Raw genomic sequence first — 26,059 nt, 5'->3', positions numbered from 1 at the left:
TTAAATCCCGACCAAAAACTCGGTTCATTCTCCATGTTACTACACCTTTTACCGTCTCGCGGTCACGGGTACCTTCGTCAACATATGTTGTCACTCGCGACACAGCGAAATCGCTGACGATCGAAACAAATCACGTGCCGAGAAAATCCCATATCAAATGTTGGGGTATGTGAAGCAGCAACAAATTTTAATGTAACTTGATTCGAAGCAACACGGCATTTTTCTATTCATACTTGTCAATGGAATGAAATATTTGTTTTCAATCATGCATTAGAAGAAACAGTAAATCTGGAAATATCAGTGAGCTTCTTGCCTATTTCATAATGTTTACTTGCAGCATCATGTTGTTCAGCATGTTACCTACTTTATTTTATTGATTTTATAAATATAAAGATATGTTTTGGTGTAAACAAACAAAAACCTTTGCAAGATTTATACTGAATCTTTCATTTGGTTTACATTGATAAAATAAGAGGATAGAATCAGACCAACAAGGTATACATAATTTCTTGTATGGCTAAGCAATGGCTCAGTGTATGCCATGTACTTGGATGGTAATTACATGTATGGCTAAAAGCAATGTCTCAGTAAATAGCTTATATAAATTAATGTCAATAATTTAATAGTGTCAATAAGTTATGGATACTGATAGTCAAAGTAACAGTATCAATGTAACTGTCAACTACGAATATGGATACTGATTCAATAAGGTATGGACACTGATTCAAAAACGTATTTGGATGAAGATTCAATAACGTATATGGATACTGATTCAAAAACGTATTTGGATACTGATTCAATAACGTATTTGGATACTGATTCAATATCGTATGGATAGGCCTACTGATTTAAAAACGTATTTGGATACTGATTCAAAAACGTATTTGGATACTGATTCAATAACGTATTTGGATACTGATTCAATAAGGTATGGATACTGATTCAAAAACGTATATAGATACTGACTCAATAATGTATGGATATTGATTCAAAAACGTATACGGATACTGATTCAATACCGTATATAGATAGGCCTACTGATTCAATAAATTATGGATACTGGTTCAAAAACATATTTATGGATACTGATTCAATAACGTATATGGATACTGATTCAAAAACGTATTTGGATACTGATTCAATAATGTATTTGGATACTGATTCAATAACGTATGGATACTGATCTAAAAACGTATTTGGATACTGACTCCATAATGTATGGATATTGATTCAAAAACATATATGGATGGATACTGATTCAATACCGTATATAGATACTGATTCAAAAAATTATGGATACTGGTTCAAAACCGTATTTATGGATACTGATTCAATAACGTATATGGACACTGATTCAAAAACGTATTTGTATACTGATTCAATAATGTATTTGGATACTGATTCAATAACGTATGGATACTGATCTAAAAACGTATTTGGATACTGACTCCATAATGTATGGATACTGATTCAAAATGTATATGGATACTGATCTAAAAACGTATTTGGATACTGAATCCATAATGTATGGATACTGATTCAAAAACGTATATGGATACTGATTCAATAATGTATATAAATACTGACTCAATAATGCATGAATCAGGAATATAAGATTCAGAATGTTTTTAAAAATCTTTGGGACCCGTTCATCCCTAATTTTGAAAGGTTAGATTATTCCCGACCTTCGGCCGAAATTCATTACTTTTTCACGACTTTTCCCGACCTTTCAAAATCCCCGACTTTTTCCCGATTTTCCCGGAATTCCCGACTAGTAGACACCCTGTGTACCGGATTGTCCCCTCTGAGAAAATTGCCTGCGTGATAATTAAGATTATTCTAGTAACTGCCACAGCAGTCGTTACAGCAAACATGCCTAATAACAATACTGTAACAATCCTAAAATCAATAACATAACAATAAGCCTATCAAATATAGATTAAAAAATTATCAGGTTACTAAAATTATCCATTTTCTAATCTGACTTTATAGAGATAGATAGGCTCTATAAAAATAAATAGATATAGATAATATTTTTATATAGCATTCATTTTTAATTTACAACCTTTTTAAAACAAATTCTCCCCTTCTAATCTCTCAACTGATTGGCACCTACAGCGCCGTATGATCGTATGGAAGCCAAAATGATACCTACAATCGTAAATCCAGTTTGTTATATTTCAAGATCTCACATCTCAGTCGCACATCTCGTAGCTAAGTTTGAATACCAGTGCTAAGTATGTACAAAATGTATAACCATTTCTCGTGAATTATGTTTTGTTGATTGTAAAACTAGGTGGCGTTTGCAGAGGCATCCACAAAATTGAGCGGAGCCATCAAGAGTTTATATTATATTGTTTTGGTCATACTACAGTAATACCAGTTGTTTTTAAAGCATGCGTTGCGGGTCTAAAGTAGCATTTTTACTCTTTAGGAAGTAAAAATAGATTGTATCCTCTATGGAGTAAAAATCAGCTGTTGTCAACTCAGTTGTAAATTTCTATATTGTAAACGATTGCATGAATCGAAATATGTATCGATTCGTGCTTCGTAGTTATTTTAACCTACAGTCTACAGTCTCTTCCCATAGCCTTTTAGTATTGCAGATACATTAATCCATTCCCACACTCAACACGCTCACCTTTACTACTTCCTTCACCACCCTCAACGTCGTGGACCTGTTTCCCTCTCTTCCCATAGCATTTTAGGATTGCAGATACATTAATGTAATTGCCAAAGACAGTTCCCACACTCTGCACTGCAAGCCTTACTACTTCCTTCACCATTTCCTACGTCAGAGACTTGTTTCCTTCCCTTCTCATAGCATTTTTGGATTAAAGATACATCAATCTAACTACCACAGACAGTTTTCACACTATGCTCATACTTTACTACTTTCTAAGCCATTTCCTACATCGTGGACCTGTTTTCACCACTTTCCATAGCAATTTAGTATTTTAGATACGTTAATCTAATTGCCACAAACATTCCCCACACTCCGCACTGCTAGCCTTTACTACTTCTTTCACCATTTTCTATGTTGTGGGGATGCTTCCATCCCTTCTCATAGCATTTCAGCATTGCAGATACGTTAATCTAACTGCTACAAACGGTTTCCAGTTCCCACACTCCACACTGCTCACCTTACTACTTCCTTCACCTCTTCTTACGTCGCGGACCTGTTTCCCTCTCTTCCCATAGAATTTTAAGATTGTAGATACCTTAATCTAATCGTCATAAACAGATCCCACACTCCGGACAGCTCACCTTGACGACTGCCTTCACCACTTCATACGTCTCGGACCTTTTCTCTCCCTTCGCATAGCATTTTAGGATTGCAGATCCCTTAATCTAATCGTCATAAACAGTTCCCACAATCCGGACTGCTCGCATTTACTACTTCCTTCACCACTTCCTACGTCACAGACCTGTTTACCTCCCTTCCCATAGCATTTTATGATTGCAGATACCTTAATCTAATCGTCATAACCAGTTCCCACACTCCGGACTGCTCGCCTTTACTACTTCCTTCACCACTTCTGACGTCACGGACCTGTTTCCCTCCCTTCCCATAGCATCATAGGATTGTAAATACCTTAATCTAATGGTCATAAACAGTTCCCACACTCCGGACAGCTTGCCTTGACTACTTCCTTCACCACTTCCTACATCGTGGACCTGTTTTCCTCCCTTCCAATAGCATTTTAAGATTGCAGATACCTTAATCTAATCGTCATAACCAGTTTTCACACTCCGGACTGCTCGCCTTTACTACTTCCTTCACCACTTCCTACGTCGTGGACCCGTTTTCCTCCCTTCCCATAGAATTTTAGGAATGCAGATATCTAAATATAATCGTCATAAACAGTTCCCACACTCCGGACTGCTCGCATTTACTACTTCCTTCACCACTTCCTACATCACAGACCTGTTTACCTTCCTTCCCATAGCATTTTATGATTGCAGATACCGAGATACCTTAATCTAATGGTCATAAACAGTTACCACACTCCGGACAGCTCGTATTTACTACTTCCTTTACCACTTTCTACGTAGCGGACCTGTTTCCCTCCCTTCCCATAGCATCATAGGATTGCAAATGCCTTAATCTAATGGTCATAAACAGTTCCAACACTCCCGACCGCTCACATTTACTACTTCCTTCGCCACTTTTAACACCACGGACCTGTTTCCCTCACTTTCCAGGGATCATCTCATAACTCCAAGATTTCATAACTCCAAGTGATCATAACTCCAAAGTTTCATAAGTCCAAGAGATCATAACTCCAAATTATATTTAATCCAAAGTTTCAAAACTACAAGTACCCGAAAAGGGATAATTTCATTACTCCAAGAAAAATATAAGTGCAAGTGATCATTACTCCAAAGTTTCATAAGTCCAAGATATCATAACTCCAAAGTTTCATAAGTCCAAGTAAAAATTAAAGCAGAGTGTCATAACTCCAAAAGTTGAGTCGAGTCTCATATCTCCAAGTGGAATGTGTAGTACAGTCAGCGCCACAAGTTCCTGCGCTGTCCGCTCCGCTGTAATACTGTCAGCAGCCTTTGTCGCATCATTGTATCCATATACCTACCTACCGTCGCCTGTCAAACGATTATGTAATTTTGTTATATACTTACAGATTAATTAATTGATATACTTCTTACTTCCATGCTAAAGGTACTTTAACCTTTAACTACTCGCGCGGGTTTTACTAACGTATGTACTCGCGTGGGGTGTTTTTGACACCCCGTTATTACATATTTGTTATAATTAATTGTATTAACACTAATAATTGGTAAATAACATTTTTTGTTGTTATTTAAGTTTATTAAAACGTTTTTATTAGCTCGCTTTCTTGTCCGGTACAAATTTTGCAATCAATTTTATACTAACTTCCCGATGAGCTAGAGACTTGAAACTTGAAACATAGCCCACAAATGGAAGACAATGCAATATAATATCATTTAATTTTCATATTTCCCTTGGGCTACGCCCCATGGGCTTGTTTTTATTTTACTGTATACTGTTTCCAATATGAAAGAGTTATTTATTTTAAGTTATACAATGTAAATAATATATTTCTTTTACCAACTGCAGTTTGTGTGTGTATTTGGTCAAGTTTTGCATATAAACCATTTGTTGTATTAAAACATATGTATTTTGTCATTGAACTGTTTCATATTGAATAACTAGCATATGTACTACCCGGAAAATATATAATTTTTAAAAGATTATAATATGTCTGTGAATGGTAAAGGTATTATTTTTCCCTAAAATGTACTACTAAAAAAACAGTTTTTAGGGGGGGGGATCGTAATACACACAAGTTTTGTGCAAACAAATTTATTTATATGTCAAAAACACTTGTTTGTTATCGAAATAAATGTAAATAAAAAATGTCCTTTCATTACTTTTAGAGTCTTTCGCAAAAAGAACAACATTACCTTATACAGGAACTTGTACTTTTTACGAAACGTTAACACTCACGTGGGGAGTTGAAAACACCCTATACTTTGTAATACACATGTATTACCAAGTGAACACTAGAGATCGCACGGGGACTTTGGATGAGAAACGTTCCTGTGTTTCACAGTTTTAACTTTACATTTCAGGTAATTTACACTAAGTGTACAATGCAGTTGTCTGCTTGCAACATTGAGCAGATAGCAGACATAATAATCAAATAATTTCTAAAGTCAATGTTACATATGTTTCTCGTAAATGAAATGTATACTTGCAGTATCCAATCTCATTAGTATATATTTTGTTTCAAATGAATGCAATGTCTAATTTCGTTATTCAAAGTCAATTACAAGTATGGTTCAATTAAATGTATTGTCTACCTCAAAGTATATATGTGTCATCTGGTTCTCATAAATTAAATGTCTATTTGCAGTAGCAGTATCCTAAATCAATAGTACGCCAGCTTCACAAAAATGAGAAATTTACTTGCAGTATCCAATGTCAATGGTCCATTTGGTTCACATAAATAAGATGCCTATTTGCAGGATTCAAAGTCAATGATACGTCGGGTTCACTTAAACGAATTGTTTACTTGAAGTATACAAACTCAATGGTACATATCGTTCACATAAATAAATTGTCTACTTGCAGGATCCAAAGAAATGGTTAATTTGATTCCCATAAACGGAGTGCCGATTCGCAGTATATTAAGTAAATGTTACGTCTGGTTCACGTCAATGGAATGTCTACTTGCAGCATCTAAACTCAGTGGTATCTTCGGTTCATATTAATGGAAGTCCTAATTATTGCAGTACCTATTCTGCCTAAGTCTGCATTATTTAATTGTAAGTCTAGTTCACTGAAATGGAAAGCCTACTTGGAATTGCAAGTTAAATGGAAATATAACTCAATGGTAGGCTTATATTTGGTTAAAATGTAATGGATATTTAGATTATTTAAAGTCAAAGGTGTTTCAGCCTTATTCTGGCGACCATAATTATTGGTTGTTTTCATTTTGTAGTAAATTATGCTCAATGATATTAATCTTATTGTTCTTCCCTTTTTCTGTGTCCTATACGGTAATGTACTTTTTAAACGATTCTTTGACTAACATATGTGGCAACTCTTGTTTATCTTTTTAGTATTATCTCGCAAATAAAGTCATAGCAACCAATGAACCCATAAGGCCCATGTTAAATAAAAAAAAAAAATAAATTCACGTAGGGAAAAGCCCTGTGGTCCAATTTGTACCATTTAAGATTTATACATTACCATGGTTGGTTACTATGATCGTGCTAAATTTCGTGTAGATCGCTTCAGCCGTTCAGGAGGTATTTGTAAAACAAAAAGAGGAGAGTAGTATAAGAGCTTCGCTTTGCGCCGTTCAATTACTAATGGTTGTTAATCCTCTATATATCGAAAACGGCTAATACGATTTCCTTCTAATTTGATAAATAATTTATATCTGGCCTAAAAACGTGTTTACTGCAGTTAAAACTGCTAGCAAAAAACTAACTACGCAACAAAATTGAATTGAAAGTCTATAATTTTTAACATTTGCCTCATTGGTTTCCAAGTAACCATGACCATAGACTAATAGAACTATTTTAAGTTGTAGTGTGTTGTTATGTCCACCAAGGTTTTACGAGCAAATTAACGAATGCAGTGCAAAGGGGAAAACACCAGTTGTTACTATTGAGCAAAGATTACACTTAAGATTACTCAATGTAGGGGTTCAATGGAAATAAACTAATACCACTACCCTGTCATGGCTTGGTTCCCAGGTACTACTACATAAAACCAGGGATACCGTCACCTCTAATTGAGACTTTTAACGAAATTCCCATAATAAGGAATAATCTATTACCGTAGATCTCATGGTAAGACCTAAACCCGGAAGTTTAAGTTATAATTGGGCCTATTAGGCTATGCTGATTCAAAATGTCCAATGACGATTTGTCCTTAGTTAGTGATTTAAACGAGATGGATGATGGTTACCAATTTGGAGTCTCTGTCTTCACCTTTGTACCACATGCAATAAATAAAATAGGGGTTGGTTAAAATTTGGTACTTTTCAAGGCACTTGTCCCTAATACTTTTGATTTAAAACAATTTAAAATTTAGATTACACTTTGGGATGAATTTAATTTAAGTCAAGCACAATGTCCTATAAAGTGATGTTAACACTGCAAAGAGTTGGCAGGATCTGTGTAGAGGCAAGGGTTGAAGTTCTGGAAGTCCATGTCCATTGTTGAAATAATGTACAGCTGGTTAATTCACATAAATGACACTATGCAATATTTATATTTTAATTTATATTTATATTAATATTTTTTTATTATATTTATATTTATAGGCCTTTCTTACTTAAATTTACATTTTTTAAACGGGCAGTTCAGAAGACGGGGCACGGAAGCCACGTCATGTTGGTAACATTGACAATTCGAAGTAAGCGGCAGGCAGGTTGCCAGTATGGATACTAAAAAAGTCCCACACGCCCCTGCTCGCCCCTCTACGCAACTCTCCATCAATTCCAGAACATGAAAGGATCCATAATGTCATATGGGTTTAAGTTATGACCAAATGTTACAGGACCACTTTTGTTAGCTGTATTGTTCTACACCTTTTAATTTTCTAACTCTTCTCTAGAGTCATTATTAAAAGAATTAATAAATAATAGTGTACATGTTGCTCGAATTCGAGCAATTGCAAATATTACAGAAGATATTTCAAAACGAATAACAGTCATATTTACAACGAATTTAAAAGAGTCAACTCAAAGATTACCGGTGTGTAACTCAGACTATGTTTATCTTCGTTATTGATAAACCTAAAGCATTCGGGCCGGTTTTCTCCTTCTCAAAATGCCTCGCTGTACAGGCAACACAGGTCATTTATAGAGGGCAAATTGAGAACGAAAAGTCGTTTTGGGGTAGTGTTAGGGGGCATTTGTAACCTAATAGTTGAGATTGTCCAGGGTCAGGTGCTGACTGTGATGAGTTAAGCCTAATACTCGCCACTGTTCTGTGAGCTGCGGTCGTTATCACGATTACGCCTCCTGTCTATATGTGTTGTTGTCGTCACGTCGGAGGCATATAAAAGAAAAAAAAACAACAAATAAACAAATGATAGCTACACAAAACAACGATAAATGTTACAATCGTACTAACACGATCCGTCATAGCTACACAAAACAACCATAAATAAATACACAAATTTAAGATACTGTACAACCATACTAACAAAATCCGTCTTGGAGGTTATTTTTACACAAACTCAAATAGTAAATAAATGTACTCGATGGGTTTCATTGAATTGAAAAATAAATAACAGCAATTAAATTAAACAGCTGACTAAAATGTAAACAATTATGTTCTTCATAAGGATAACATGGGAACTTTCAAAGCCACTGGGGCAGAGCCCAAGGGACTTTTTCAAAAATGTAAGGCCAGTTTGCAAATCTACGCGACACGTTCTTTCCAATGAGATGTCAATGGATAAAATCGGTTAAGAAATGGCGGAGGAGTTCAACCGACAAAGTTTCATGTAGCGTATTAATTATATAGATTTTCGTAATGAGCGACATTTCCTATTGTACCTGTAGGCTAAACGAAACGTGATACGTATATCTATATAATTAATACGTGAACACGAAGTTTGTCGGTTGAACTCCTCCGTCATTTCTTAACCGATTTTATCCATTGACGTATCATTAGAAAGAGCGTGTCGCGTAGATTTGCAAACTGGCCTTGAACTGGATTTGAAAAAGTCCCTTGGGCTCTACCCCAGTGGCTTTGAAGGTTCCCATGTTATCCTTATGAAGATCATAATTGTTTAAATTTTGATCAGCTGTATAATTTAATTGCTGTCAATATTTAAACTGCATTTCAAAGAAAAGCGTCCTACAAAAATTAAATCTTTGAAAAATAAATCATTGAAAGAACCCATTTGCAAATTATTGAAACATTAAAAGTCATAGAACGCCCCCTAGTAGAAGAAATAGAGATAATATGTTTTTAAAGAATTAACTATCGTCATTAGCCTGTATAATGAAGAACACCTACAAGATTCAGATTCCTACAAACTATGAACGAGGATGTTAGCCGAAGTGCTACAAATTTTATTAGGAAACATGGACTTAACTTTGTAATCTTTGCAGAGGAAAGCCCTCTAAAGCCAAATAAATCTGGTACGTCAATGACATTAACCTATGTTTTCATAAAAGTCAAGCAATTTTAATAATAGCCTATGAAAATATCCAAGAGCCCCTTACCAACATTTTACTGAAGGCTTTTAATTATTATTCATATGCTAAGGGAAACAAAAATCATCTGAACAACAGAAGGTCTTTAACTTTGCATTTCTCAGGTAAATATAATTAACGTTATTGCAACAAAACAAAAAATACACCAATTGAACAAATAAAATTGTGACAGACAATTTGATGAAAAATAAGTACGACGACGAATTTAACAAAAAAAAAAAAAATAACATTTGGATTATGAGTTAAAATTCTGGTGACGCAATAACAACGATAAATATACAGAAAATCAAAACAAATTGAAGACTGGTACACAATCATCACGTGTTTGATTTTCAGCGTGGGATGAATATAGATAAGTTCATATTTTATTTGGATTGTGGTCGAGTTTTGACCACTGGACGACATCAATTCTTATATTAAAGTACTTAACTCATTAAGGTACTTCAATAATACCTAAATGATAAATACCTTCTATTTAACTCAAATAAAACAATCTGGTATTAGGTATAGATGTATTTACTCAAAAACCTATTTCTATGATAATTTAGTCACGAAATCCAAATGTTTAGACCTATCTATAGATTATATCCGCTTGTTTGGATCATACAAGTCTAGATAGTATTTTTAAAATTTTAAATATGGTATTTTTTTATTAAATCCATTATGCACTACAGACATTTTGCGTACAATTTACTTTGCTAACATACACTCTCATATTTGTTACGGAATAAAGATTTATGAGGGTACAAGTAATTGTAACTATAATCAAATTTTATATTTACAAATGAATGCTACAAGATGAAACCTTAACCTGGATTAATACTGTTTAAATTTTTTCCGAAAATAGGAGATGAAAAATAGTGAAAAAAAGGCACTACGACTTATTTGCGTTGTGCACCACGAATATTATGTAGAAAAAATTTCGAAATTTCGTACATACAGCTTAAGAAGTTAAGACTAAATATTTTTCATAGTTTAGAAATTTTAAAACGTGAACTAATACTGTATTTCCTTAATATTGTTGTTGGAAGACGGCAATTGCTAAAATACTGTGCGCGTAAACTAATTCATTCACCTCATGGTGGTCATCTAAGTCGATTATTGGACAAACTAAAAGTCTTACGAAAAAATGTTTGGAACAAAAATTGAAGAACATCTTATTATCTATACTTTTCTCGCTGAAAGTTTTCATCTGACCAAAAAATAAAAAAAATCCTCGCTCACTTACTTTTTCATGTTTACATTGAACAACCTTTTCATATTTTCCATTATTAAACATTAATCATCTGCACGAACAAAATTGTATTTATATCGTATTAAACATCAGTTTACGCAGAATTTAAATATGTAAATTTCATCCTCTCACTATTTGTATTACAATTTAGACGAACGTGCAAAGCGACAGGGAACGCACCACTTCGATTAATCTCGCCAACATCGGAAACTCTCTTCCAGCATGTGTGTGTGTAATGGGTGCGTGTGTGTGCGTACGTTATCGCTTCCTGCACAGACTGTACCCATTGTCACTTGGAGTTATGAAACTTGGTGTTATGAACCCTTGGAGTTATGAAACTTGGACTTGTGGTCCTTGCAAATCTGTACGTTTGGAGTTATGAAATTTTGTATTTTAATTTACTTGGTTTTATTTTAACTTGGACTTATGAATCTTGGAGTTATGAACGCTTGGAGTTATGAAACTTGGTCTTATGATATTTTGGTTTTAATTTACTTGGACATAATTTTACTTGGAGTTATGAAATGTTGTATTTAAAAGTACTTGGAGTTATGAAAACTTGGAGTTATGAACCTCACCCACTTTCCATAACATTTTATGATTGCAAATGCCTTAATCTAATGGTCATAAACAGTTCCCACATTCCAGACTGCTCACCTTTCGTACTTCCTTCACCACTTCCTACGTCGTGGACCCGTTTTCCTCCCTTCCCATAGAATTTTAGGAATGCTGATACCTAAATCTAATCGTCATAAACAGTTTCCACACTCCAGACTGCTCACCTTTCGTACTTCCTTTAGCACTTCCTACGTCACTGACCTCAAGCTAGTGTCGTCATTTGATTATATTTATGATTCATACCGTTCCTGTTCTAATATCTGTGGAATTATGCTATCAGCTATTTCTTCATCTGCTGCATTCAAAAGTCAACAGCTGATCATATGTCTTTGTTTATGTGTCAAATACTGCTTCCATAAGGATTACATTGAAACTTTGAGACCCAGTGGGGCGGATTCCTGAGAGTTATTTTTAACGCCATATAGATGTTGGCACTCACCGATATGGTATTTATCACCATCCAAAATTTGAAAACGATTGATTCAGCCGTCTAGGAGGAGTTTGCGTATTACGAAATGCATAAAAGTCGACGTATAAGAGCTTCGCTCGCTTCGCTCGCTCCGCTCAACAATGCGATAAACGTTTTGTAGAAATATCTCTAACTTTACAAAATTTTCTTGCCAACAGCCCTTTTAATCGTTAAACCCAACAGTTCTATTATCCCCTGGCCGGAACCAAAATGTCCGCAGTTGAGTTTCCGATATTCTGATGTCGATTTCCGTACGTCTCGGAGCTCGGTGTCGATATTTCGCCGGGTGAGCGGGTTGCATGAGGCATGATGGGTAGCGGGTTGTGCCCCCCCATCCCCCCGGATAAGACAACCAAAACAGTGAGTTGGCCTTTGCGTCACACTGGCATACACCGCTACCCGCTTATCACCTACCGCCACCGCCCCCCCCCTTGCTGCACCCTGCTTAGCCCAGCATACACTCCGCGCTGGGGAAAAACTTCCCACAGTTGATAGAAAAATAACTCTTCCAAAAATGACATACTTTTTGTGACTAAATACATAACATTCATGTGATTAATGTAAACACTAGTAAATATTGATTTTATAAATATAACGTTCCACGAGGAAAATAACTTGTACAGTACTTCTTATCATGTTGATACTTAAAATTTTGTTTAGTTAAAACGAGACAATTTTATCACATTAGTAAATTTGTATAAACTATACAAAGAATCTTATGATTATTTTATTAACGACTTAATATATATTTAACGTTTTACCAACCCATCCGTGTTAAAAATTAATACGTAATATAATGTGCTCGATGACTACTACAGGTAGTCTAATTAAAAAAAACTATTTTATTTTTAGAAAGTCTAAAATAAATACAACTTTCTATAACTTAACAAGTAAATAAATTACAATATAATATCTTTAAAATACATATCACCTATATAATAATGAAATAATGTAAACTGTAACACGACTTTGTGTTCATATTAACTATTATAAGTTCTTCGGTGGTTCCGGAGGAAAACCAACCTAATATTTAATTAATATGGCATTCGGAAAATAGTTTAAGTAGAAGATAATTTTACTAAATATAATATTACATATTAATAAATATTTATTCCAAGAACTTCGTAAAACCTCCCGAGTTATAGTAAAATAACTTTTTTTTATAAACAAGTTTTATTCTAACAGGAATGCCCTCTTCACGTTGTATATTCGGATAAATCCTATACTCTAATACGAGCTATGTCTGTTTATCTGTTTGTTTACCTGGCTTTCTTTTAGTTAGTCCGTCTGTTTGTAATAAGTCTCAAAATCTCACAAAATCCAGTGGAAGGATTTTGACTAAATTTTGGAATCAGGGACTTTATAGCCCTATAAACGTGATTAGCGACAGGCACTACCTCATAAAAATTCATATTTCACTACACAACTCATTAATTTAACATTGGCCTTATGGGTTGCCAAGTAACCATGTTGGTTGAACAAAATAATAAGGAAAAATTAAACAAAAGACTTGTAACATGTGTTTACAACAAGCCATCCACAATATACACGCTGATTACAAAATACAGTAAAAAAGCGAAAGAACATCAGTTGCTCAACTATTGAGCAAACATTACACTAAAGATTACCAGATAAAGGGGAAAATAGAGCAAGTGTTGATGAGTGTTTCTTGTTGGTGACGTTTGGGTGCACTGGCGTTAATTCAATGTTTCACTCTTATTATTATGGTAGATTTACAATTGGTATTCACTTTTTTATAGTTTGCATAATTTGGACAGCTGTATTTAGTTGAATTAGTTTTTGACCAGGACCCTAGGCACGAGCCTGGAATTGGTTTTCACATTAGTTCAGACTCTTCAGGCTAGTCGTATTTTTTATAATGAAATAATAAAAGCTAAAATTAGTTGTAAATAAAACGTGAGTTTTATTTATGTTGCTTTTACATTCAAAATTAACTATGCCGAGTCATGACTCGGTACCCCCGTGCTATGAACTAAAACAGAACAATATCTGAAACTATTTGACTGTTTATCAATTAATTGCTTCATTTAGTAATTAAATAATGGTACGTAAGAGAGTAAACTAGTAGTAAAAGTAGTAATGACTACATAGTAGGTGATAAAAACAACAGTAATACTGTGCAGTGTATAACAAAAGAAAGCTAAGCAAAGTTTTAACAATTTATCGGATGCATGAATGGGGAGAGCGTGGTATAAACAGAAACGCAAGGCGACTGAAAAAGTAGTCTTAATACATACAAATGCGTGTATATTGTTTTATTAACGTTTTGTAAATTTGATAAATTTTGTTGTAGCGGCCCCTAGCTCAATGATGTTGAACTATTCCCGATTGAATTGATCAAATGGATTTCGAAATACAGTCGATTAAATATCACCAATGAATGAATGGACAACGTGTGCTTTATTCTACACAAATAATCCTTGTATAAATCATACTTCTACTTAATTTCTCCTATATTAAAATGGATATTTTCACATATCGCGTTAGTAATCTCAACAGAGGTTAGGTCACAAATCACAAAAAATCGCATTGTAATAAATACTATGTTGGAGACCATCTTCCATTTGTGCGGTGTTCGGTGTTGTATGCTGTTATGTCGCTGAAGCCATTTTGTGTACAATATCACTTCCAGTGTTATGCCAAAAGTGGTAAACTGGTGGTTAGTGTCTCGAACGGGTCGATACCCGCCATACAATGAAAAATTAAATGCGTTTGGATTCCGTTTAGCGTAAACAATGTGATTAGGCGTTACGTAATGTACATAATAAGGTACCAGTAGGGTAAAAATGAGCTAATTATTTGGCATTATTGAAAATATATCAAAACAAATTTATGTATACCAAGGAGATATTGTCTTATTCACAAACAATTGTAAATAATTTTCTGTACGTATGAACTTGGGTCACGGGCATAAAATAATAGTTATAGATTAGACAAGATTTTTTCGAACAATCTTCACTGACGAGATTGTCGTACTCGTTGGTTACTATAATGTGAACTGTCCCAATGAAAACTAAATCCGTCGCTAGGAACTTCTAATACATAATACATCTTTGTTAACCGTTATTTATACGTAACCAAACCAATGTAAAACCCGGCAGTGCGACTATAACTTCGTAAAATATGATAAAACATTCCCCTTATAACAAAGTTTTAACTCCCAAAATACAAAATACTCACCCATTTCAGCACCGAACACTTATTAAAATTCCCTCGACTGCACTGCCAACATTGACAACTGCCAACAAAAAATTCCCCACCCTCTCCCTTGAAAGGTGATTCTACGATTTTTCAACACGGACACACGAGGCACGGTGACGTCGACGGTAGACATAAGGTCGAGAGAGGACCGACCGACCAGGCGATTCTGATCCGTATATCCGTGTCACAATTGTGGAATCAATAGACTCCTTTGGCTGCGAGATTAGCTGGCGTTACTTTAAATGTGTGTTGCGGAGTGGAGCGCGCGACGTTGCCAGATGGTGCGGTGATGGCGACGTGGCAACACCGCTCGGGGTGAGGTCACACTACATCCACCATCCAAGTCGGCATTCCTACACTTACACCGACTAAATATGCACAAACACAGATGTCATGTTTCACATTCGAACTAGGGACAATCATGTCCCTGGTTCAAAATATTGTCAATAACAAATCATTGGACGTCAAGCTAAGTCCTTTGCTAGGATTTTACATTCATTTATATAAACTTTTTTACGGTACCATCCGATCATTTGGTCAAAATGGAGGTACTGTACTATAAATTATTCAATAATATGATTAATTTAGAATCAAAGTTGTTAACAAGTACAGTATGCACTGTACTTTGGAAATGGCTTGTATGCCTGTTTGTTGGACAAAGTTGTCAGAAGTAAATTGTAAAATAATAATAATAACTATGGATGAACAAGTGAATTATTGACAGAAACTGGCTATATCGTAAATACAACCCAAGTGGCTTTCCAAATTCTTCAGCGTGTCTCTAATTTTGAGATTTGCAAAGAACAGGTTTTACTTCAAAGATTTCCCCCTTTCAACTTGTCAAGCCGCTAGCTAACAACAACATACTAAAACATTAAATTGGAATAAAATGTCATATCTAAGTCTGATTGTTTAAATGGCGAAATAAGTTAATAATCGTATATTCCTTTCGTATGATGATGGTAATCGTATGAAGTGGCGGTTACGATCAGTTCTCAAAGTAGAGATAGGGGAATTAAGGAGTCTTATCTATATTACACGTTGGGCTATATATTTTTGTAAACGGTCTATGCAATTTACCATAGTAGGCTTTGGCTTGTAAATACAATTTAACTTAATTTTGAATTTTACAAATATTTTGTATTACAACTTCCTGAGCAATTGGGGCCAATACTACTCATCGCCTACTGCCTGCTATTTACAAATCATAGCATCTTGTTATGCCTAAAGTAAGTCCAGTAAAATCGGATCGATCGCTCGCCAGATGGATCGAGTGTCATGGCGGATGATCGGGCAAGTGGACGGAAACAAGATGGCAGCCGAGACAAGACGAAACGGTAAACAAAACCGAGACCAAGGTTTGTCTCGAGCGATACCAACCTCGGGGAAACGAAAACGAAGCATAGGTTGGCATGCCTGGCAATATGTTCCATTTAGCGGGCGAGCCAGCTTACAGTGTACCACGTGACTCCGGTATTGTGATCAATCTCCTCTCTCCCTCTCAACCCCCCCCCCTCCTCCGCAATCATTCCGTCTCTCTCTCTCTACTCGACACTCTTTGGTCTTCCTTGCAAAAACACCGCACAGCTTCACACTGTTGAGTTTCAGATCGGATTATACGTGTTGATGACTTTGTTTTTAGTAAATACATCTCATACATGAACCAATCTACAGCATACGTAAATCGTCGTATCGTTTTATTAACTATCCATTAACGGCACAATTATGATATAACCATCGATGTATATAGTTGTATAAAGTACTATATATACATCGATGGTTATAACAGTACTAAAATTAATGTTACAAAGACTTGAAGCTATGAAATATGTAAAAAAATGTGAAAATGTGTGTACCATCGACTTCGATTAAAAATTGCGTATACTCGTCTTAAAGAATTGCATACTTTCCCTTTCACCCAAATGAATAGTTTTATCCAAACATAAAGAGTACATTTTACCAAGAGCATTTTCCTGAGAGCATTACGTTTTACTAGCCGCTGGTCATTTTATACTCCTGTAATTCAGTGCAATATGCCTTATAGCTAATTTAGAATTGTCTTTGTGTTATTAGAAAATACTGATGACCTACTTCAAAATATGCATAAACTTGGAAAGAACATTTTTGAGAAACTTAATAAAATTCAGTAAAATATAGCTAGCCTGTTCCTTTTAGTTTAAAATCGCTCAAATGAAATAATCATCAATGTTGACGATTTACTTGCTGTTGCTGTGCAAGTTTTACATGGCCCGGGTCGGTACAGTAGTAGGTATAAGAAGAACACAGAATATTGATTGTGTACACAGGACGGACGGGCCAAGTTCGCAGTGGCTAATACCCCCTCCCCTCCCCAACATGGAAGTACTCCACTCTAGGACTCATTATCATCCTTCTCTACCCTTGAGACGTTGGCTCACTCCCCTTCACTGAGATCCCTGTAGTGAAAACAACTTTGGGCTGTTTCTATGTTATTCGGATGTTGGATTTGGCTTTGAGCGTGTTACCTATGGGGAAATTTAAATGTTGTTTTTAATAGCTTGTGTTAAAGACTTTATGATAAGTCCGAGGCAACTGTAATTTTTCGGTTGAGTGCCCCGCGAAGTTAACAACTCCGTTAGATCAAATGGTTGAACGATGGATGGATCGAATATTTTAATACTATTTTATGAATCACGGATCAATCCGACCCAACAATAGGAAGGTGGTCCACAAGAAAGTTGTATAACATTGGACCTCGAGATGACTGGTGTGAGGTGTGACTGGCTAAAAACGATCTCTATTCTAACATATTTTACATGTATCTACCATAGTGTACATCAAGCCAATTAAAACATCGCACGATATGAAAACACTTTGGGAATACGTATATACAGTATAAATATGCATAGATTAGGAGACAAGGAAGAAATTGCCTTAAAATTAGTATGCCTGTATTTCGTATGTTTTTGTTAATTAGGTAAACAAATATTAAAAAACTTCGGGGTTTTCCTCATAAGTAAAACACGTGTTTAACGGTGTAAATTACCATGTTACGCATCATAAATGACAAACAAGAGTAATTTGTGCAACTAGTGAGCAAAAGTCACACTTCAGGCTTGACGAGTGCATTAATTTTGTAGGGATAAAAAATACAATTTGCACACGAATTGCACATTGTAGCCCTACAACATACCTACAGATGTTGTGAAACAGTGACAGCTAAACAATCTTATCACGGTACTAACAAAGCTTTTGAACCCCATTAATTTGATACGTTGGAGTTCAAACACTCAGTCAAAACACAGAAAACATACTAAAAACAGTTTAATTTTCAAACCAAAATTTCTAAATATTGGCTCACTTGTTCACATAAAACAACAACGTGCCCAAATAGCCCAGTTAAGCCTTAGTCTACTGGGCCTATTTAGGCCCTAAATAAGCCCAGTAGACCTACATTTGGTTCAGTTAAGTAATTCTTGGAGTAGCAAAGGGTAAGAAACGTAGCGGGCAAAAGTATTTATTTTTCAAACTAATGATCGCCTATTTAGGCCCTAAATAAGCCCAGTAGACCTACATTTGGTTCAGTTAAGTAATTCTTAAGGTAGCAAAGGGTAAGAAACGTAGCGGGCAAAGTATTTATTTTTCAAACTAATGAAAGTTGATAAAATTCTACTTTGTACGAGAGCTAGCTGAAGGAGTGGTGTAGCTGTAGCTGTACGTCCTAGACCTATGACGTAGCTAGAGGTGGGGAGAAGGGAGAGGGAGATGGCACGGTGGTCATTTTATTTATCCTCGACTGGTGTTGCTGTTGCTATGCGACCGCAGCTGTATCTGGACCGCGCCCTATACCTTTACACTCTACCCCCGCCGCAGCAAACCTACTCACTAAGCCAATTGCTACTAAAATTAGACTGAAGAATGGATTTTTACTAAAATATATTTCAAATAACTTATTAGATTAATTACCTATTTAAATGCCAATATAGTTAACGAGTACTTTTTTATGGGTTTGCTTCTCCGGGGATTTTTTTTGTAAAATGTAAAACGTAGCCTATAGTATGAAAAATTGCTACATTTAATAGAAATACATCGATAAAGCATGCAAATCACAACAGTTTCCTTTGACCCAATAAGTGTAACATGGGAATTTTAAAAGTTGCATACAGTTGACGGAAATTTCAATTTCCTCAGATACCTTTAATCTTACGCTACAATAAACAACATTTATTTATATTTTCAGCCCTTTATCAAATCCCATATAAGTTAGGTCTATAAATAAATTTGAACGAATGTGTTTTTGTCCTAAACTCTGTTGTATGTATTAAGTTGGTCTACATTTAATGATACAGTATGACATTTTATGTTTTATAGAGAATAAAAGGTATGTAGGTTTTACAATTCATAAGACCATCAAATCTACAGGGTGTCTAGTTTATTCCCATTTTAATATTCAAGGCTTATTCCTAACTTTTCTAGACTATTTCCTGACTTTTCAAGAATAGTTTTTCAACAATTACAGTAGTGATTTGTTGATACCAAGATATATTCTTGATACCGATGACAATTTTATAGTTAAACCAAATTTTCTAAATAATTTGGTTGTACTACAGCAACCCCTGTCTTAAAAATGTCAAAAAGTACAATTTGACATTTTATGTTTTATAGAAAATAACAGGTAGGTAGGTTTTACAATTCATACGACCATTCAATATATCTAAAAAATATTTTTAAGTTGAAACGGATAAAAAAAAAATACACTGTTTACACATTTTACAGACAGCATTAACAATTTGTTACGACGTGATCTACCTATACGTATCAGATACAGACTTACTTAACTGAAGACATTTCAAGGTACTGTATGTACACTGCTACACTCACCTAAAACAAGATAAAATTAAAATTAATTGACGTTTTAATGAAAGATAATTGACATTTTCATTTTAATTAAACATATGTAACTTTTGCGCTAGAGAACAATACTTTTTTAGCATTTTTAACAATGATTATCGCGCTAGAGATTAGTAAAAGGGTGGATTTGATAGAACCTTTGACTATTGGTACAACTTCAGTATACAATAGTCAATGATAAAACTGTTAACTATTTACAAAGTCGAAAATGTCGTGATAATTAATTGTAAACTATTGTCTCATTTCAACTGTTCAATAAATATTAGAAATATAAAAATTGATTCAACGATCGAGAAAGATACATAGAGGGGATCTTACAATTAATTAGGAGAACATGAACGATACACAAAAACCATCTGTTTAAGAAAAATATTCATTATTGTATTAAAATGTTGTATGCCTAGATAACGAAATTAATAAATTAGAAAGTTTATAAATGATTTAAAATATACCAATCAATGACAAAAAACCATTAAAATTGTTAGGTAGTTTTTTACAAGCGCCGCTATAGCAAAATGGACGATGTTAAGTTGGAAATGATGTGAAATAACCATACATTGTTTATTTTAAAAACAAATTAAATTTTCCAAATTACTGTATCTTGAACCAAGAAATTATAACCGCAGCGTATAAACAGGGAAAAACTAGCGCGGTGTAAAAATACCAGGCGTTTAGATAATAATACGCGGCGCGTTGATAAACGGCGAAACAAAACAGCCGGTCGAGTACAAGTAGTGAGAGGGGCGGGAGTGGGGGGAGAGAGCTGCGCGCGCACCGCATTGTTGCGATCAGCTGAGCGGTTTGTAGGTTATGTAGAGGCAACGACCGCGTGTCTGGCCATTCATGTGGCCGAAGGTCGTTGAATGGCCGTGGGTCGATGGCGCATGCGCGCGCCACTCAGCTGTTCGCCACGTCACCATTACGTCACCGCCACTGCCACTACTACACGCGGTGTGTTTACTCCGCACAGCCGCGCCGCGCCGCGCCGCCTTTATAGCCGCGTTATTACCCGTTAACTGCCGAACTGGGCACGTTATCTGTGCATTGTCACTAAAAGTAACAGACTAACGATTTTTACAGTATAAGTATATATCAGTCCGCGTAGGGTACGTTTCTCACTGAATAAATATTACAATATTTAACTATTTCTTCTCAATTACTAAAAAAGTGGAATATTTCGGGTATATATCTCCAACCTCAGCCTCTGATAAAAACTTATTAGGATAAAAAATAAAAGTTATGTACCTATGTAGATGTCACAGTTAATTTATTATCGTTCCATTTTTAATTTTGCTCTCAACCTCTTCTCGAATTCATGGTATTAACATGGGGCCAATTGTAGCTAGGTTGGGATATTCTTGTTTTATCAACCGCCATGCAAGCAGCTTTTTTTTTAGATTTCGTAGCTTCCAGTTTGTTTCATGGTAGAAAATAGTCGCAAAGTCCCTGAAGAACATCGAGTACATTGGAATGAGGCGACTGTGTCATCTACATACAAACGAGAACATTTTTCCCAACCAACTTAATTTTAAAATGATTCAAACATGTAATCATATAAATCATAGTTTATTTACCTAATATGTTGATACAACTTTTTTAGTAATGTATTGTTTAGTGATGAGTAACCATAAAACAAAGAATAATAATGATAATTCCATCACGACTAAGACAACCGGAATGAATATGAGTTTTAAGAAATCACAAAAATAAATATCTATAAAGAGAAACTTAAATATTACTTCTAGGTGAAATTACGATACTGTAGGTTTTTTGTCCTAGGACGCTAGGCACGAGCCCGGGATAGTTTTTCACATTACTTCAGGCTAGACCTAGGGGTTGCGGCATTATCACATGGATTTAAAGTCCATTAGAGATTTGGCGGAATTTGATCCCTGGACTTCATGCAGTACAAGGCGATACAAAACAACAGGTCTGGTCTAGTTGCTGGCGTTCATGTGCGTTCACGTACGTTACGCCTTTCGTGTTTTATAAAAAAAAACCTACAAAGTATGATGCCTACGTAGATTGTACTAACATGACAACTGAAAAACTGTAAAATACTACACTTGTTTGTAATAATTCATAATAATAAACAATTCTTATTGTAATTACTTGTGTCAAACGAGAGAAAAGCCACATTCAATTACAGTAGTAGGACTATAAATTTGTTAACGCAAAATGATAAATATCGAATCTTGTATTTAAGTTCTACCACTGTCTATTACAAGCATACTGGTATTCCCGATCTAGGTATAAATGGACACCTAGTCAAGTATTCAACACAATAACACCTATATGATCTTACTCCTACAACAATATGAAACAATGTGAATGTTAATGAAATAATAGATGCGATGCCTCTATACAAAGAGTAGGGTAAGAGGTAGAGTAAGGGGTATGTAGTTCTGTGAGAAATACATACCCTCACAGAACTTATAACGGCCCCAAAATGTATAATACATAAAACAAACATTTTATAAAAATAAATCGATAACTGCGGGAATATATAAATACTCTATCCCTTTATATATAACCCGTTACAAACCGATCGGATTAGTGCAGTAATGGTAAGCAAAGTAAACCTTACACCTCATAACTGAGAAAAGGTAACAGTGCTCGTCTCATAATAAGAAGCAGTAAGTTGCCATTTCGATCCCGAACAAATCTGTTAATGGATAAAAACTAGATCCATCTCGTTGATCATTCCTCTCTCCGTTCTCCACCCATTTTCCAATCATAGTTGGGTTGAACCAGAACTCATAGAACAAAATATGAAAGTTCTATGGTTGAAACACGCCCAGTTGCGTCTCCACCTCAATTGGCAGAGGCGTGTTCTGTTGGTAGCGTCAAGTATTGAAGACGAGGCATTTTCTTATAGACTCGGATCCTGGTGCCTCAATCTTAAATCGATCAGTCCAGTTGATACTCATTTCCCGCACAGATATTTGAGGCACACGTAGCCCCTTCGGGTTAAATAGGACACCAACCTCTAAATATGAACAAACACATTCACAACTAAAATCCTTTGTCCAATACATTTTTTTACAAAACCACACAGCAGGTTTGTGTAGGTTTCTCACAGTAAGGGCGTGGTAGATGTCGAGCTTCTGCTTACTCTACAGTATTTCTACTTTACCTGGTCCACGATCGATTCCCCCTCCCCCACATAGTTTTCCCCCTCCACCTATCTCTCTCTGTCGTTCACTCGTCCTAATTGGTGGTGGTGGCTCGTCGTCACTTCGACGCCTTGCTCTTGTTTAAAAAATGGCGCTGACAAAATTATACACACGTTAAGGTTGGGAGTAACAAGTAACAAATGTATGATAAAACATGAAATGTTTGGGGGAAAACACGTTGCAAAAATATAATTTAATAAATGAGATATTAAAAATTGACAGGAATTCTAGAGTAGCCTATCAAAAATTACACTACTATGCTGTACTAATGTAGGGGCTTAACACACCCTTTTCACACCACCTAATATAATATAGAACAGATCCATTTTGAACAGGATGGTAATGACAGTGTCTGATTTCACCACACCTAAGCCTTATATTATAAGTAGTGTATGATGGAAAAATTACTCGACGACAGCAATAAATTATGTAAGAGTTAAGTTCCGTTGTAGAATTCAAGATTAAAATATTGCCCAGTACTGTAGGTGGTGAATCTAATGTAATATCTATGCTGCTATCAGATATCTAAATTTACGAGACGGTTCTGCACATGTCAACAGTCTGCCCTGAGACAAAACACAAGATATACAAAATCTTATATTCTATTAGTTTATGATTTTGAGTGTCTTTTGTCTTAGGAAATGCCATTTCGACGCCGAAACAACGGGAAACGTAGCGAGTGCCGTTCCATTTTTTGCAGTGGGGATTATAAACTGTAAAACCGTCGGGTTAAGCCCGAGTGCCGTTTGACTCCCCAGAGCGTGAATGATTCCGTGTCGTAACACTTCGGCCCAAGTAACACTTCGGCCCATTTCGGCCCGAAACCCTCAGATGTGGCCTACGGTCCAACTCTCTACCTGCCCACTAGTAACACTTCGTCCCAACAAAATATTTGACAGGTTAGGTTAGGTTAGGTTAGGTTAGGTTAGGTTATGTTAGGTTAGGTTAGGTAAGATTCCACCGATTCTCCGTCATTTGAGGTCAGAGGATGCAAGGGGTTACGGTTGGGCGACATTCCACCAGAGGGTGGTTGCAAAGTATAGGCCTACAGGTCATATACCTCTTACTACCTGAACTGCGTTCCTCAACCCTTGTCAATTTTTCGTCGGGCCGAAATGTTACTCCATTAGCTTATTTAATCATCTGTAAAAGCGAGTGGGACGAAGTGATACTGTTTTTCTAAGAAATTTGAGTTTGGCCGATTATTAGGAAGGGGGTGTAGTGGACAGGATGTAACGGAGACCGGGTACAGTTTCTTAACAGGGCTACCCTATTATCAATTGAAAATTAATATCGATTCGATTAGTTAACCTTCATTCTCTTTTTTTATAATCAGCAAGTTTGGTTAGGTTAGGTTAGGTTATAACAGTTTCATTTTATCCCTAAAACAAATTTTGCTCACCCCCTCCCCTGGTCGATCTTTCCACCCCCATACCCGCCGCACAGTGGAACCGGTCACTGATACCTACCGGGACCAATTAATACAAACCACTATTTTGGTGGTTTGTATTTATTGCCAGGACTCGCCCCGCCAAGCCTCGCCCTAAAATGACCCTCGTCAGAGTGTTTAGGCAAACGGCACTCGGCCTGCACTGCGAAACAACACATAGCACTGAAAAAGAATTAAACCGTCGAAGTAAAAAAACACATTACAAAAAAGAACAGATAAACTTCCCCTACATTTATGGATCGATATGCTCGGGTAATTCCACAGTGATGGAAAAAGGGAACGAAATGCTCACGAGCGATAGCAGAAAAATGGCGCCTTCGAAAACTGAACAAGACGGACCTCTGAGAGCCGATCTAATTGCCCTGCTGGTGCTGGTCTGCCGCGAGAGGTGTTTCTATTATCAGGCCACGGAGGTCACCAGCGGTCGTGGCGATGCATTGTTGCCATATCGTGCGGTAACCATCTTCCAGCGGCGGCATCGCGAACTGGCAACCCCGCACCATCTTTGATAGGTGCAACCGCGAGTCTGCCTCGAGAATAGCGGATGCCTTCGATTTGGCAACACTTCAAACTGGTAACATAACTGTTTTCAGGTTTCCACCATTGGTCGAGATAATATTCGGTGATAGTGACTTGCGCCTACGCTGAGGCGAGTATGGAGTATGGACTCTATGGAGGTTCATTAAAAAACTGTACAGTAGGGCTGTTTGAGGCGTAGTTTGACAATTCTTCAAATTAGCTGGGGAAATTGCACAGTAAGCTTCAACCCAAAATTTTAGTTTACGAAGGTGTTTTGCTGGCATAAAAATGTATAAAATAACTGTCTGGATAGCCAGGTGGTTGAAGTGCTCGCTTTTAAATCTAAATACCACTGATTCCAAATATGATAACCTCTGGACCCATATGAAATTTTAAGGCTATAAATTGATAATGTATCTATCAAAAGGTAAACGTTAGATAGTACCATTATAGTGTATTAAGATCAGTGTTTTCCAGAGATTCCCTTACACAAAAGTAAAGATGCTGATTACAAATGAATAAACACAGTGACAAATGCATTATGATTAGACCCCAAAACGATTTACGTATATGTGAAAATGTTCGATTTTCTTCAAGTTTACACAGTTACATTAAACTACTACGTACACATTAAACTTCCACTTGCTGTAGAAGGGAACGTCTAACCTAATTCATTTGTGTGACAAAACGCATCAAAATTCAATGGTGTCCGAAAGTATAATATACATTACGACCCCCCTTTTTGAACGT

The 26,059-nt window shown here is 35.9% G+C and overlaps 1 protein-coding gene across 5 annotated transcripts in view; it reads right to left on the bottom strand.

The window, feature by feature from the left end:
* LOC129001932 (serine/threonine-protein kinase tousled-like 2) overlaps positions 1–26,059 on the bottom strand; it is a 122,927-nt gene that overhangs the window by 66,680 nt on the left and 30,188 nt on the right. For 2 of the 5 annotated variants that reach the window (XM_054429368.1, XM_054429370.1), the window contains exon 1: positions 15,254–15,272. The exons of the other annotated variants lie outside the window; for them this stretch is intronic. In XM_054429368.1, coding sequence (XP_054285343.1) covers positions 15,254–15,257 — 4 coding nt within the window. In that variant the 5' untranslated portion in view covers positions 15,258–15,272. Of the gene's footprint in view, positions 1–15,253; positions 15,273–26,059 lie in introns of those variants that run through there. 5 annotated transcript variants of the gene reach the window in all.

The sequence above is a fragment of the Macrosteles quadrilineatus genome, unplaced genomic scaffold (assembly GCF_028750875.1).
Source record: "Macrosteles quadrilineatus isolate MER2022 unplaced genomic scaffold, UCM_ALF_1.0 Scaffold_9__3_contigs__length_116548681, whole genome shotgun sequence".
Taxonomy (NCBI): domain Eukaryota; kingdom Metazoa; phylum Arthropoda; class Insecta; order Hemiptera; family Cicadellidae; genus Macrosteles; species Macrosteles quadrilineatus.
This window is presented reverse-complemented; position numbering and strand designations above follow the sequence as displayed.